The sequence below is a fragment of the Otolemur garnettii genome, unplaced genomic scaffold (genome assembly GCF_000181295.1).
Source record: "Otolemur garnettii isolate 467f Iridium unplaced genomic scaffold, OtoGar3 scaffold00004, whole genome shotgun sequence".
NCBI classification, from domain to species: Eukaryota; Metazoa; Chordata; class Mammalia; order Primates; family Galagidae; genus Otolemur; species Otolemur garnettii.
This window is the reverse complement of record NW_003852399.1, coordinates 19,333,417-19,350,303: the sequence shown is the minus strand read 5'-3', so window position 1 is coordinate 19,350,303 and position 16,887 is coordinate 19,333,417. Positions and strand designations below refer to the sequence as shown.

The following is a 16,887-nucleotide window of genomic DNA, read 5'->3' as shown; positions in this document are numbered from 1 at the left end:
AATCTAAGATAGTTCAAGCTGGGTCACATTTCATTTTAAATAGATTTATTACTCTCCAATAAAATTGGACTTTTAGTAGATATCTTACTAGAAAATAAGCTAATTGAAATTAGAAAAGATAGACTATGTACTTACATGAAAGCCCAGCAAAGCCCAATGTTTTATAATATTTTAAAGCTTATGACATGCTAACTTGTCTAGTTTGTATAGTTAATTTTTAGGTGTCTTAATGAAAAATCTATCTCAACAATAATTAGGAATTAATAAAAAAGAGGAATTAATGAAGTATTTTGTTTTATTTTTGCTTTTATCTGCCTGATACATGCATAAGAAGATAGGCGTTTTTGTGTGCATAGACATTTAATTTACTCTGATTTTGAACAACTATTTATTGAACAGAATATTCTAAAGATACTTATATAGTAGTATTTTTTTTAATGTTGAAAATTTTAGTTTAATATACAGGGCGGACATAAAGTTCGTGTGCATTTTTAAAAAGTAGTTTAACAGTAAATTTTACACGAACTTTATGTCTAATATGGGTGTATTAGCTTCCTCTGTCTCCCTTTTACTCTCTGTAGTAAAAGGGAGTATTGCAGAGAGACTTTAATAATATAGCAATCATTTTAAAATTTTATATCATTTCTACCAGGTGTACATATGCCTGCTAAAAGAAAATAAATATGTTTTAAATTTTTAACCGGAAATCAGATTGAGTTTATTTTCATTTATAGAAGGAGAAAATATAGTAACACAATACAAAGTGAAGGTTTTTCTCTTTGGCAAGTATTTAAATAGACATTTAAAAAATCATAACATATGGTTCTGGATTTTAAGATGTAACATGCTTGACAAGTAAGCAACGGTAAATTGATTCATTGTAAATAAATTATCGTAGCATGGGAAATTAGTATTAAAGTGTATAATTCAGATACCACATTTATTCCAAGCATTGACCATAAATTGTCATTTCTGTTTATTTCTTTTGATATTTTCCAGTAATACTTATGTATTACAGTAGTCGGTATGTTGGTTAAATGACAGATTCTTTCTTTTAGTAGTATCCTATTCCAGGGATTTCTTTTTTCTGGAAATTTACTAGGGTTTTTTTGGGGGGGAGGGGAGGATTCTCAGAATACAAAGTATTCAGGGAAAAGTTTTGACAGCTGCAGACCTATAATAAAAAGCAAGAATAAGAAATAGGTTCTGTTTGTCTGTCTATAATATACCAATAAAGAGACAGTTAAAATTGGAAAGTTTTAGAATAATTTTCTAATCTTAACTATCCTAATAGCTTACCATCAGTCTTAGTATTACAAAACAGTTTCTTATAAAAAGCATCATTTTTTTCTTACGATTTTCTCATATACCTACTTCAATGATAACACTTCATGGCAGTCAGGTATATTAGTTTTCTACTTTATCATAAATTGAAAAAGTGAAATTAAATTTCAGAAGAGTTTCTGAGTTCTGTATATTTTTCTTATACTAGGTTAAAAATCATTTTTGTTTTGAAATCAGGAGTTAGATATTTTACTTCTGTCTCAGGGTAAAGTGAAGATCTTTTTTTTCTCTCTTTTTTTTTATTGAACGATAACTGTGTACATCAGTGCACTTCTGGGGTACAGTGTGGTGTTTTCATATACAATTTGAAATATTTTCATCATACTGGTTAACATAGAAAGTGAGGATATTCTTAATAAATTATTTCACTTCAGGATGTAAGATAATATGTATTTAAATATTGTTTTGTCTTTTAGTAGTACTTTCCATATTTTATGGTTTTTTATGACTTTCACGGTATGTTAAAAGAGAAATCTAGATGGTTCCCCCCCCATAGAATATAAGTGAAGTGATGCAGGTTGAGAGCATCCCTAATGTGAAAATTGGAATTCTGAAATGCCCCCAAATTTGAAACTTTTGAGTTCCAACATGACACCACAAATGGAAAATTCCATACTTGAGCATGTGATGAGTTGTAGTCAAAACTTTGTTTCTTGCACAAAATTACTTAAAATATTGTGTAAAATTACTTCTCTATATGTACAAGGTACATAGAAAACAGACGAATTTTGTGTTTGGCCTTGGATCCCATCTCTGTGATATCTCTTTATGTATATGCAAATTTCAAAAATCCGAACAAAAATCAAAATCCAAACACTTTTGGTCCCAAGTGTTTTGGATAAGGGATACTCAGCCTATTGTAACTAAATCCCTTTGTGGCTAGGTAAACATTGTAAACAAGGTGACTAACCTCAGCTTTGCTAAATGTATAACTCTTTCATCAAACTTACCTAGTTCACTCAGTTTCTCTTTTCCTTCTGTAAACACTTGTTGATTGCCTCTCATGACCTGCCAAGTGTTGCTGTTACTAGGAATAAGGATACCGTTTCTGTAGGAACCATGAGAAAACAAAGCCCTGTAAGACCTAGAACTAATAAAGACTAGTAGAAGACTTAGTTTAAAGGCAGCAATGAAGTTACTGTGTAGAGGACATCACTGTTTATATTTTTGCAACTTAAATGTGTTATCTCAAAGGTAGAAAAGTTTAGCTTTATCCCCATCCATGGTTGTAATTCATACTTTTCTGCTGTTACTCTCTACATTGTTTAAAAGTGACCCTTTTGTCTTGTTCCTTGGTATCTATGAACAGTGTAGAAATGAGGTTGTTTGTTCAAGCTGTAAGAGCACTCACATTCATTATTCTTTCAGAAACACGTGTTGAGTGCTTTCAGTGTGTCTGGTACTGGGAACAGAAGGCTGAATAAAATATAGATAGCATCTTGCCTTTGCTTTTAGGGAAGCAACATTATGAAATGAACATATTGTGAACTTTGAAATAGATTCATGAAATTCTGATTCTTGGTGACTTGCTGCTGATTCTTGGTGACTTGCTGGTGAGTTTTGAGCCTTGTAGGCTGTGAAGGATGAGTATGGCTTATTAGAGGTCCTCAAACTTTTTAAATAGAGGGCCAGTTCACTGTCCCTCAGACTGTTGGAGGGCTGGACTTTGGGCCCCGGGACAAGTCGGCTGCTAAGCAGGACAGGCAGTGGGTGGCAAAAACACCCCGTGAGCCGGATAAATGTCCTAGGCGGGCCGCAGTTTGAGGACGCCTGGCTTAAATGAACTAAAGATAGTGGGCTGGAGAAACAGTATTACAGTATCCCAAGTGATAGTGTGAATAAGCATGAGCATTATTAAGTGTAGTGTCTGCTTAGGAAAGAAAGAGTAAGATGATTAGAACAGAAGTTTTCAAATTTTTCTTTTGAAGGGGTGGTGAAATGAGATATCTTCTCCCCATTTATTTTTAAAAGTTGTGAAATACTCTTTTGAAAAAGTAAGGTATACTCATGTTAAAAATCACAAATGGTACAAAATAATACATGCTAAAAATAAGTCTGTCCTCTTACCCCTGAGCTCAAGTCCTCCTTACCCTAGGCAAATACTGTTAATTTTTTGTGTTTGTTTTCAGAGCAGTTTTTTCATGCACAGACAAATAGGCATGTGTGTATGTGTATCCCTTTTGCAGAGATAATGCTTAGAATTGCAAATGTGGCATATTCTACTTAATATATTTTAAAGATCCTGCAATGTTAGCACGTCCTTTATCTTATTCTGTTGAGTAGCTGCATAGCATTGTAATGAGTGGATATATTGTCCCTGGACTTGATTAAATTGTAGTTTCTTTAAGTTCTCTTGGTGAGCCCTTAGGGTGATTCTGATACCTTCCTCTCAGAAACAGGGTTCAGTGGATGCCATTTGTGGGATGAATCCTTAGAAGTTATGAAATTTCACCCTAAAAAGGCTTTATTCACTTCTGTGGTCTATGAGAGTGCCACTTTGCCTGATCTTCCCATATGGTATATTATGAGCTTTTTTTGTTCGAATCTTTGTAAGTCTAATTGGCTAAAAATGTTATCTTATAATTTACATTATGAGTAGTATTAAACATTTTTTTAATATTCTTAAAGACGTATTTTACTTTTCTTTTTAACCTGTCTCTTTTTATACCTTTTTCATATGAAATTCCATTTCTGTTCTGGTTGAAGATGGGACAGATTTCTGGTACTCTGCCTATTTAGTTACTCGTCTCCGTCCCCACTGATTTACCTCTGGGGACAACAGTGTTTTATGCCACTACGTGGCTCACTGCAGCGCAACTAGAGATGCAACAAGAGGATCTACATTTATGAATATTCTGGTGCATTATATTTCAAAATTTTAATTTTTATTCTTAAAGAATGGAGAATAAATTTTGATTTGGTAAATACCATCAGATATTTTTGGAGGTAACTTCTCAGCAATATGGAGTATGATATGGAGGTGAGAGGAAAAAAGTAATTTGTAGAAAAAAGTAATCCAGAGATTATGGGGATCTAAAACTAGGGCAAGTGGGATTAGAGAGGATAGAGAGATGAATAAAAGTATATATTTTAATAATACAAATAAAACTTAGAGTGAATATGTTGTTTGAGAAGAATAGCTCTCGTGTATAAAAATGTTAGTCACTGGGCTTTCAAAAACAAGTATTGGAGTAGGCTTACTGTGACCTTTTATTCTTCAGATTACCCCTGTTTTGGTGGTTTTTGTTTTCCTTGCTTTTTAAATAAAGGTAGACCTTTTACCCAAAGCAATCTATAGATTCAATGCAATCCCCATTAAAATAAAGATAGGCTTTTCATCCCTTCAGTGTTCCTTGAGGGAAATGTTCTTTACATAGAACGGTGCCCAGCGTTCGGTAGACTTTCAGTGAATACTTGTTGAATGAATGTCTTTCAGAATGAAAATATAGTAATTATTATATTTTAATTGGTTTTGCATTTTAGAAAAATTAGGTTTTGCCCTGAATTACAAACTATATTGTAATATGTCAAATATTTGAAGTCTTGTTTGGAATGAAATATAATTGCATGTAAAGATGTTTTTTAAAACTCACATTTCCCACATTTGTGAGCATAGGCCTTGGGGGCAGGAGAACCAGACACTCTGCTTTCTATGTCCTTAAAACTGAAGTGGACTTTAAGGTCCAGCTCCCCTGTTTCTCCTTTTATTGTTTTAGTAAAAAATAACAATAACCTTTTTGTTTGCCCTGAAGTTTAAAAGATATTGTACCCAAGTGTTCATTCTTGAGTTTATATTATATTACACATATATCAGCTAGAAAATGTGAATTATTTGAGGCTAGAGATTGAATCTTTTTTATTTCATGCTCACTGAAGAAAACAGTAGAATGTATGTTGCTGGCCAGTTGATTTACTTTTAGTGGAGTGAATTGTTCATGGTCTATGGTATTCTTTTAGAAGAGTGGTTCTCACTATCATACATGGACTTCTCAGAATCATTATTGCATTTCTTAAATCTTCAGATTGCTTATTGAGAACATTAGTTAGGGCAGATACATAACTTGAAGTGACGTAGATTAAGATTCTTCTGAACTTTGTGAGGATAGAAAATGCAATAGTTAGCATCGATTAGGGAATGGTAAAATTACTAAATGTGCTCTGATTTTGTGAAATTTTAAAAAAACTTTTGATGTAATAAAGCACGTTCATTTAAAAGAATAGTTTATATGATTATCTTCGTTTTTTTCTACTTTACACGTGACTTAGATTAAAGCTGTAGCTTTCTACAAAGCAGAGGTTGTGATAAATATGAGGACAGGGATGAAAATAGGAGTGGTAGAATTGAAGAAGATGGTGATGATGAAAGATAATGGTTATTGAATATTTACTATGGGCCTTCACTGAGCTAAGTACTTTACAGATGTATCTCATTAAGTATCCCTGCAGTTGTGTCAGATATTGTCCATATTTTATGGGCAAGCAGGATCATAGAGAAGTTAAGTAATTTACCCAATATTATACAGTTAATAAGAAACTATGGAAAGGCAGTTGGATTCCAGAGCTAGACACTCTTAATCATGAAAAAAGAAAGAACCCATGGTAGTGAATGGAACTGGGACTAGAGAGTTAATAGACATAGGCAATCAGCTGTCCCCCCTACAGAAATTTCATTATGTAAATTTAGTTATTTGACTAGACTCTACTTGTCACTGTCAATGAATATGTGAAGAGTAATAATAACTTGTTACTATTTTTTAAAATCTCCTAAGCATATATTTTGCTTTGTAGAATATTACTCTCGGGAAGCCATAATAGAAAGGAATTTGTCTTGTTGTGTGTGCTCTAGGTAAGATCCAGAAGCCAAGGATCCCTTTTTGGAACCTTACTCAGGTTGCTAGGGTTTTATGTGGCTTTGGGTGATGTGGTGGTTGCCTGTACTCACAGTGAGACATATGAATAAGTAATTGGACAGTTGAGTGCTAAGTGTACAGAGAGCAAGAGGCTGTGACAGAAAAAATGGGAATAGATTCAGGAGCCCTAAGATTTGCTGTGTAAGGCTTGGCTTTGATTTGTATCTATTTAAAATGAAGAGATTTAATTGTCGCTGCCTGTTCCTTAAGTTCTTTCCAGCTGAAGATTCGTGGTGATGGGTGCTGAGCGTCTACTTCCTGCTGTTCTGTGTGAACATGCAAACACTGAGGTGGATGTTTCTGTTTTTGTCTTTAACTTTTTGAACCAGTATCCTTGTTATTAGTTATATATTTAACATGTGATACCTTATATATTCTATGTTTATTTTAAAATGTAGATATACTACAAGTCGATGACAAAACTTTCAAGACTTTAAATGGCTTTTCTTTTATAATTTATTCTAAATCATAATGAATACTTTTTGAAGTTTCATATTTTATAATACAGATCTGTACTCCATATATTAAGACAACCTACAAAAGGTGGAATAGTTTTCATTTTTAAGGCTTAAATTTACTTTTGCAAAGTGATCCAAACAAGGTTTCCAGAAAAATTTAGAACTTAGGCATGTTTTAATGCAAAATTAAAGTGTGTATGTATTTAAACTTGGCATTTAGTCTACACTTCTTTTTAACCCTTTTAGCATATAATTAACATAGAAGAAACAGCACATATTTAGGGTGTAATTTTGATAAGTTCTGACACCTGTATAGATACCTTTGAAAGTGTTACCGTAATCAAGATGGTGAACGAAACTGTCGTCCTCAAAGATTTCCTTTTTCCTCTAACAATTTTTGTGTTTTTATAAATATTCTTGGGTTTTTTTCCTGGGATGTAGTTTTCAAACAGTTTGGAGACAGTTTAAAGCTTTTGAGTCTTAAACCAGATCAGAACAGTGTGTAGAGTTAATTATTTGCCATTACAGAGGCAGTAAACACAAGGCTTACCTGCATTCTTCTCCACCTTTCAGGGATCACTGTCTTTCATTGGTTGGGTCTTATACCTTAAGACAGGAGGAATAAATTTGGTCCCTATTACTTTATTTTGGCCAGTATTAAGTTTTAATGCTAATTTAAAAATGATCAAGATAAATAAAAGGTTGATACTTAAGCCAGAATGTGGTATTTTTTTTCTTTAAAAGAAATAACCTGGAAAGAGCAGTTATTTAGTATAAAATGTATGTCTTAATGACGTATCTGTGCTCATACAGTAGTGATTGCTGAGTAGGTTTTTCTTTGAGCTGCCAAGTATAGCAGCTTAAAGGAAGACAAGCTATTCATAGCTGAATGGTCACCACTTAAAAGTTTGTTTAAACTTCAGAATATTAGGATGTGAAATACTGTATCTTAGGTTTTACATGACATTGTTCATACGATTGAGTTTTAGGGGTATGCTTTCCGAATTGATTAAGAAAGGTTGTGTTTAAAAGCTTTGCTTAAAACTCATTGATGTTTTTGTTAAGTTGAAAAACTCTTAGTTTTTAAAATTTGCTATTTCAAAGTTAGTGCTAACTTTGTTTTACATAATTATTAAAGAATTATGACATTCTACCCACTACAAATTCACATCATTCAACATAATAGCATAGCTTAGCATTTAATTTGGAATATTTTAGCTTCTTCCTTTCAGGAAGTCTCATAGAAGAATCTAAAATGGGAATCAGAAATTTTGGATCTCCTAATTCTGCTTCTTTTGATACATTTAAGTTGATTAAACCTCTGTGTTTGCATCATTTTCTAAAGTATTGTCTTTGAAGTCATTTTTAAGACTAAATGTTTTTGAAACACTATAGAACAGTGCTTTACAAACTGTGTTCTGCAGAATGCTGCTGACCTAAAAATGTTAGTGCTTGTTCAGCAGTAGAGGCATGTTCTTTAGTCAGACAACCAGAAAAGATGAATTTAACAAAAAGGTTTTTTAGTGCACTCTTTGTGCATGCTTTCAGAGTATGTGATAATGTTCATTACAGTCTTCATATCACATTCTCATTATGAGTAAAGATGTTTAATTGTGTTAATTTATATTTATACTTTGACGTTTTGTCTGATGGGTGACCTTTTTTTGTTGTTCTTGAGACAGAGCCCCACTACGTCACCCTTGGTAGATTGCTGTGGCCTCACAGCTCACAGCAACCTCAAACTCTTTGGGCTTAAGTGATTCTCTTGCCTCAGGCTCCCAAGTAGCTGAGACTACAGGCACCAGCCACAAAACCTGGCTATTTTTTTGTTGCAGTTGTCATTGTTGTTTAGCTGGCCGGGGCCAGGTTTGAACCCTCCACTCTTGGTGTATGTGGCTGGCACTGTAACCATCGTGCTACAGGCGCTGAGTCATGATGTGTGACGCTTGAATGCAAAATTTTCAATAAGTTTTCACTGTAGTATCTCATCTCAGCTGTTACAAGTCCTTTAAGGATTAGTGCAAGGTATAAATATAAAACAAGTAAGTCTGTGTTGGACTTTAAAGATCTCTTAGAGCAGTGGTTCTCAACCTCCTAATGCTGCGGCCCTTTAATACAGTTCCCACAGAGAATTGCTGTCTTAGAGCTTTGTGGCAAGAAAAGTTCTTAACATAGAACTGAAGGGTTTTAAAGAAGGGAAGTTAGCAAGTACCATGTTAGTTGCTTTACGTTGATACTTGGAGGTAAATCTTTTCAGTGCGGTTTGGAGAGATAAAGAAAGCTGATTAAGTGACGAGATTTTTTTTCTTCTGCCTTGTTGCCTGTGGAAGAAATAGTGTCATGAAAAATGAAAAGAATAGATTTTGCAAAAATCTGGGGAAATCAGATATGATACGCCCAAAGGAAATCTGTTTCTTGATTATATGTCAGTTTATCCCGCACAAGGACAGACTCCCAAGTCTAATATTCTTCCCAATGGCCTTAGGATTTGAGTTACTTTCCAAGATTTACTTTTCTTTTGAATCCTTAAGACTTTTTAAACTTAACATTGTGGTACTTTTTTGTTTTACATAGTAAAATTATTTTGAAAATATTTAAGTGTGCCTACTGTGTGGTCAGGCTTTTGGCATGACCCAAATAATCAGGGATAGACATTCTTAAAATATATTTTTTAATTTCTAAAATGTTAATCACAATTATTATAAATATTGCTTTTGCCTAATTTATTGAGAGTGTCTTGGTCTCTCTCTTCTCCTTTTGACTTCGTCAGAGTCAGGTTACTCATTGCCCACCCCAGGACATGTAGTTTCTATTACTCTGAAGAGGCCCCATCCATTTACTTCTGTCTGCTTTTTGTGGGTGTGCATTATATAAAACAAAAGAAATAATGTTCATATTATTTCAGTATGTTCATCTTATAATCAATAAGCTTATCTTTACATTCAGTTGTAGTGTGTTTTATTGTTTGTCCTGTGTTTGAGTTAAACAGAGATGGAAGGATATGCATTTAGTGATTTATAAGGTGCTGCACAGTCCCTGACTGGTCACTTCAGCCTCAGACTTAGAGTTGGATTACACACAGTGCTGCTTTCTCCCGTACCCCTGCTCACGGGTTCCTCCCATTATGCAGTGTCCCCACATTATCTTTCTGTTTTGCTTTCTTAGTGTGTACTCATTGTTTCAATTTCAGTACCAGCATCACATCACCTCTGGGACCCTCTTTGCTTTCTGTTCTTTCATTTCCTCCACTCTGCCTCAGCCTCTGTTAAGGTCTCCTGCTTGTTGTCCTGACACCTCAGATATCTCTATCATTGCTCTTAGAGCATTACAGTTTTTATACTAGTTGATGTGTCATTTTCATGAGACTGAGCTCCTACAAAGCAATACCTATTTCTTTTTTTTCTTTTTTTATTATTTTTTTATTGTCTAGCACAGTACTGGTGAACAATAGAAGTGATACACATTTGATGAATGCATAAATAAATGGCATTCATTTCTATATTTGTCATTTAAATAACTATAAAATGCAACTTTCAAATGTTTTGTTTACTATAAAATATTTCTTTCAGGACCTGTATTATTCTTTTGAAAGACGCACAGGTAGATTTTTCTCTTAAAATTGTGAAAAAGTTGTCAGAAGCCATATTTGTATAATGATATTCAAGTGGCCATGGTGAGATTTTCTTTCCTAATCTCCACTATCCTTCTTCCTCTTAAGATACAGATCTTATGAATGAGACTGAGTGAAGGACTTTAAGTTGGATAAAGATTAGGATTCCCTGCTGGCTTGTAATTATCAGAATCTGGATAGTTATTTATTTGGATGAAACGATGCATACATTTTGTGCATCAAAAGTAAAGCATATGTGATTGTGAAAGGAATGTTTGAATTCCCCAGTGGGATGTCATGGGGCATGTTTATAAACTCCCACTAAGCAGTAGTTCTACAATGGAATTTCACTGGCATTGAGATAATAATTTGCACAGTCAAATTACCTTCTTTACAAAAAACCCAAGGAATCATGAGGGCCTAATCCTTTATTAATGTCAACCCATAGGCTGCAAGAAAGCGTAAGATTGCCATTCGAAAAGCCCAGGGGAAAAATGTGGAGGCCATTCGGGAACTGAATGAGTATCTGGAACAGTGAGTGTTTTACAAGAGGATTGTGTTTTGTTATTCTGATAAATCTTTTTTTTAATTAAAATGGAATTTGCATTTAATTTTCCTGTTTGTCTGCATGCTGTTCATTTATAGAATATCACACACTTACTTTTTCCCCTGCGTTTCTTCCTACCAGATTTGTTGGAGACCAAGAAGCCTGGCATGAACTTGCAGAACTCTATATCAATGAACATGAGTAAGTTAAACACACATAAAATTTTGTCTAAGGGCAATTTTCATCAAAGTTCAACAGAAGGTATAGTGGTTTCCAAAGTGTAAATCACTTATCATTTAAAATGAGCAACAATAAATCAACAATTAAATGAAAAATAAGAAGTTAATAATTTGTTGGTTTTAATATGTGAATAGCTTTAACTAGGCTATTTGTGTTTTGCTAAATTGTTTTTGTTTGGGAAATAAGTTTTTCTTTTAAATAGAGATGGTATTCTTTGAAATCATAAAGGCCTGCATTTTCTAAGTGAAGGTTATTTTTGGTGAATCAAAATTGAATTTTTAGAGTTCAAATTGTTCTTGTATACAAAGAGTATTATACTCCCTGCTGTTTAAAAATTCTGTCAATTGTATGCATGTATTAGCTTTAGTACCAAGAGAATCAACTCTTCTAAAATGAAGCATTCTGTTGCCTGGGTAAAAAACCGAGAATAATCAAGAATGTTGAATGCTGTAGGAACTTGCTTATTGGATATTTAATGTTTTTGTTAGCTTTTTTATTGCTGTAGTGACAGGAGGAAATCCCAGTGTGAGAGGATTAGTCCAGAGTCTCGGTGCAAGTTTTCTAATATCACAGCATTAACGCTAACCTCCATCTAGAGGCATAATTTTTTTTCTTTTTTCTCTTAGTTCTTTTGAATCTGAAGTATATTACATTGTTTCTTTTCCTTCTTTTTGAACAGTATAGAGTCAGATTCTCACGTACATTTCCTTATTATGCATGAATAACAACTTCTTATACTACAAACAGCTGACACAGGAAATAAAAGAGAATGAAGACATTTGTCTGTTGTCTGTGGTGTATATATAATGTGAATTAGGGATTGAAGTAGTTATTTGCATAAGTCTTATAAACGTGGGAGTTAAAGTAAAACTGATAGGTGTTATTTAATTAATTTGTGCTATGTTCTGGGGACTATATTCCTCTGGCCATCAGATGCTCTGTTTTGGGGCAGGAGATTATTTTCGGGTACATGTTCAGTACAGATGTACATATGCTTATATGTACACATACATAAACACACTTATTCTCTTATTTGTGGGAGGCAGTTTATAATACTTATGTTTAAATAACATGAAACTGAATTTTTGGAGTATAGTAAAAAAAGTAATGTTAGCTTGTTTCTAAAATAGGTGACAGTCATTTAAAATTTTTTTGTACCTTGTGAAAATTTTCTGACTATAAATGCATTTTAAATATCTCAAATCATCAAGGAAATTATTTTTTCAGGTTAAAGAAATACCTAATGTGGAAAATTTGGGAAACCCTATAAAGTATAAGCCCCAAACAAAAATTACATGTAATTCCATCATCTTAAATTATAGTTTATATGTGAATTTTGTTCTTCCATACCTCTTAAAAAAACAAAATAACATCTTTTGTACTTTGTTTTCTCTTTTATTTTGTCAAGAATTTCTTATCACTGTAAACATTCTGCAATGTAGTTTTAATGACCTTATATTGTTTTATTATATCAGTATACCTTGTATTTTTAACCAGTTTGCTGGGGGGGAGTATGAAGGTTGTTTTATATTTTCACTGTAATACCATGGTAATCATCTTTGTTTCCTTGCACTAAAGTCTTAGAAGTAGAATTGCTTGGTTAAGTGATATGCACATTTTCTGTGGTTTTGATAAATAATTTCTGATTGTTCCCTAGGAAGGTAATAGCAATCTACTTTCACACTGGTAATCATTAGAGTATGTTTTAAACAGCACTAGGTGCTGTGATTGTAAATTTGATAGAGAAGTCAATTATACTTTATTATTCTTAATAACTGTTTATATAAAGGTGCTCAATCATTTTTTAGAAGTATATCTTTGCTTATTATATGCCTTTTTAATACTGACTTTTTTAAATTATGGAAACTTTACATTTTCAGGAAATCAGACATATCAGTACTTGTCACTTTCATGTCTTCTGGCCACTAAGGATTATGTCAATATATCATCTCTTTTGTTTTTGTATTCCATTTGCAGGGGTTTTTTTGCATGTATTTGCAATATTTCTATATTTAATCATCAAATTTAGTTGATACTTTAACCTATCATTAGATTTATTTATTGTTTCATTATGTAGGATCATATTCAGCTTTGCTTTGCTTTGTTTCTAAAGAGTCTCTTGAAATAGAGTTGCATGTACACTTGAGAAATAAACTGAAAAATCCCAAGAAATACAAAAATACAAGAGCACTTGAAAAATAATTCCTTTATAGAGGAAATGATAATTGTGGTCAGCCTACTCTTTTATCTAGTATCACTAAACATTTTTCAGTCTTAAAGGTAGTTATAAAATGACCATTTAATTTTTTCTAATTGAACACAAAAGAAATAATTCAAATTTAGCCTGAGTGGCTAAATAAATAAACCTGAATAAATAAATTCAGATTTTTTGGAGACTGTCTGAAAATTAGAATGAGTTCATTTGATTAATTTGACTTATTTGGAGAAAGTCATTGTAGTAGATAGAGATTTTATGGTGAAGTGTTAAATTATTATGGGATGTTGGTAATAGTTCACTACACAGTGGCAAAAATGTATTGATGTAAAATGTATTAATAGCAGTTTAGAAAATGCTAAATATATTTAACATTCAGCATTCTTTTCTTTATATGAACAATTGCAAGCTTTTTATGACTCCAAATAAATTTCCACAATAGAATTTTTACATAGGCCTATTTAATGTTTTTAGAAAGGGAAAAGAGGATACACAGAATTCTGCAACATAAATTATTTTATCATTAAGTTACTTTTATTACATTTGATTCTGATTTTAAATTATAGTTTGTCTTTATGTCAGTGGTGATTATCACATTCATTGACCAGATTGAGAAATTTTATTTGTTGTAAATATTAAAAATTATAGTTATAATTTGTGTATTAGTAGTGCTGATATGTGTTACAGGTGAAGTATCTCTAATCTGAAAATCTGAAATTTGAAATGCTCCAGAATTTGAAACTTACTGAATGCCAGTGGCATTCAAAGGAAATGCTCATTAGCGCATTTCAGATTTTAGATTTTCAAATTAGAGATCCTCAATCAATAAGATAACACAAATATTTATTTCAGAATAAAAAATCTAAAATCTGAAACACTTCTGGTCATTTTGAATACAGGATATTTAGCCTGTATAAGAAAAAGTACATTCATGTTATCAAAACTCTTAATTTTTTTAACTTGATTTGTAATTGAAACTAGATACTGTATCAGCAAATCAGCAAGTCTTATGCATTGATTATGATGGCAATTATTATTCTTTTTTGTAGTTCCAGACTTGTTATAAAATTCTGTATCAAAGAGAATTATCAAAATTCTATAAGGAAAAATCATGATATTGGTAAAATAATATAGGAATAAATATTGTATGCTTTGGTTATATACTTTTATGAGGAGCAAAAGAAATCTTTAGTTCTAGTACTGACCTTAATAGATTAATAATAAAAATTTCTTATTTTAGATTGATTAAAATTATTTTTATTTTTCTAATCTTAGTATCATTTAATCATTATGTATAATGAGTTAACTTCTGTATGAAGCTAAAATTGTACTGGCTGTGTACATACCTCATTCCTGGCAGAGTCGAGGAAATAGTCTCTTAATCTGTGTGGCCTGACCCTGTTGGGCAACCCACCTGAGAATGGCTGGACTGGAACTAGACCATTTCTGGAGTGTCTTCTAGCTCTAAAAAATTGAAAGAAGGGATTCTTTTCTTATATGTGATGCTATTTGATTTCTTAGAAAACATTTTAGTATTCATTTTGCAACAAAACTCCTGCCTGCCCATTATATTATGCTTCATGCTGCACATGAAAGAACCAGAGTCACAGTCCTGCTCAGCTCATTTAGGTCTCTAACAACTTTTATACTTAGCCTCAGTCTGAATTTTTGGCAGCATCCTAGTTAAAGGAACATATTTAGAAGAGAACTATCTTTGCCCTTTTCTTTTAGAGTAACAAATAGTTATTAACTAGGTAGTCACAATACTTTTGTTGTAGACATTTATTCAATCATTTGTTCATTCATTTGCTTAATTAAATACCTACTATGTGTTAAGAACCAATGCTAGATTTTGGATATAAACATGGAAATGAGTGTAGGTTTTTGGATAAGAATCTATATGTAAGGTGTTTTTCATAAATCTAATAAACTATAATTCTTGGGTGGTCTGCAGGGTGTGTTTCATCCTTAGGCTCTTTTGTTTTGAATGCTGTATACATTTTTTAAATGTTGCCATTGACGTCTTCATTACTGTCATCATCGACTACTACAGTTGATCATTGTGGTGTGTAATAACTTACAGGCTATATACATAGTAGTTTTTTCCTAGATTCAGTTTATATCTCTGTGTCTCAGTGGTCTCACCTAGGGTTTTGGTAGGATTAATTTAACTTATAACACACTTAGAGCAATGCATGACACATAATAAGCACTTAATAAAAGTTAACTATTATTAGTATATGTACAAACCTGGAATATGTATGTTTTAACAGGTAAATATAGCAAGCATTAGTGTAAAGGTAGATACCTTGGTATATTGGTGACAAATGCCAAATTAAAGTAGCCTTTTTCTGCAGGTAGTGTCATCGCTTGCTCACTGGGAATAAATCTTGGAACACCTGTGTTCTTTGGGATCTCCTGTAAATATGAAGATATTTCATAACATTAAACATTTAAAATATATTAATGTGAACTATAGTCACATGGTTTAAAGCTGCTTTTCCATATCCTTTTCTGGCGGTTCCCTCCTTATATTTTCAGTAAGATTTCTATTTTTCTTTTCTTTTTTGTTTGGCAGGGGTTGGGTTTAAACCCACCACTTCCGGCATATGGGGTCGGTGCCCTACCCTTTTGAGCCACGGGCACTGCCCTAAGATTTCTGTTTTTCTACCATGTGATTTAATAGTAGAATGTATATCAAAACTAACTTTATTTATTTTTCATGCAGTCAGATATTTATAACTTCATTATTATTGACAGACTTTATGAGAAGTCTTTATATAAAAATAGACTATATTGATAAATAAATGCCTGTGAAGAATTTTTAGTGAGTAGGGAATATACATATACATATGTATATGTGTGTGTGTGTGTGTGTATATATATATATATATATGGTTATTTTGTGAGTAGGGAATATTTAATAAACTGTTTATTTACTCCTTGCATTTTAGCTTTTTGAATATTTTACTAAGTGATCAATGAGTTTCTAGAAGTTATTTTTATGTAACTTGATCCAAAGTCTTGAAATCTATGTTAGTAATAATGTTTGGATGTCATAGCAATGATCCCGTTTTAAAAATATAATATCTATTAATTGTTCATAAGGTGTTTTAGAAATGAAGCCTGTTCATTTCATTAAAAATTTTAATGTTATTGTTATTTATGAATTCAGGATGACAGGTATTTTATTAGCAAAGCTGCATAAATTGTTTTGGGGAATAAAATGGTAACCACCACTAACATTGTTTTTGAGTCATTTTAAGGTATAAGATAAAATTTATGACTTTTACAATAAGTTTCTCCTCTTGCTATTTTTTAGCTATGCAAAGGCAGCCTTTTGTTTAGAGGAGCTTATGATGACTAATCCACACAACCACTTATACTGTCAGCAGTATGCTGAAGTAAGTGTTCTCAGAAACAGCAATTGTATGTGACTTTAGTTTTGTTGCTATTGGGTATTATGGAATAAGATATTTCCTTCATGTTGGGCAAGTATATAAATCTTTAAAAGAATTGATGAGTGTCAATTCATGGCAATAAAAGTTTTAAATTTTAATATT

General features: G+C 32.4%; 1 protein-coding gene across 1 annotated transcript in view; it reads left to right on the top strand.

The window, feature by feature from the left end:
• Nucleotides 1-16,887, top strand: part of EMC2 (ER membrane protein complex subunit 2) — a 40,166-nt gene that overhangs the window by 11,423 nt on the left and 11,856 nt on the right. The window contains exons 6-8 of the mRNA XM_003782409.3: nucleotides 10,771-10,856; nucleotides 11,011-11,070; nucleotides 16,647-16,728. Coding sequence (XP_003782457.1) covers nucleotides 10,771-10,856; nucleotides 11,011-11,070; nucleotides 16,647-16,728 — 228 coding nt within the window. The remainder of the gene's footprint in view (nucleotides 1-10,770; nucleotides 10,857-11,010; nucleotides 11,071-16,646; nucleotides 16,729-16,887) is intronic.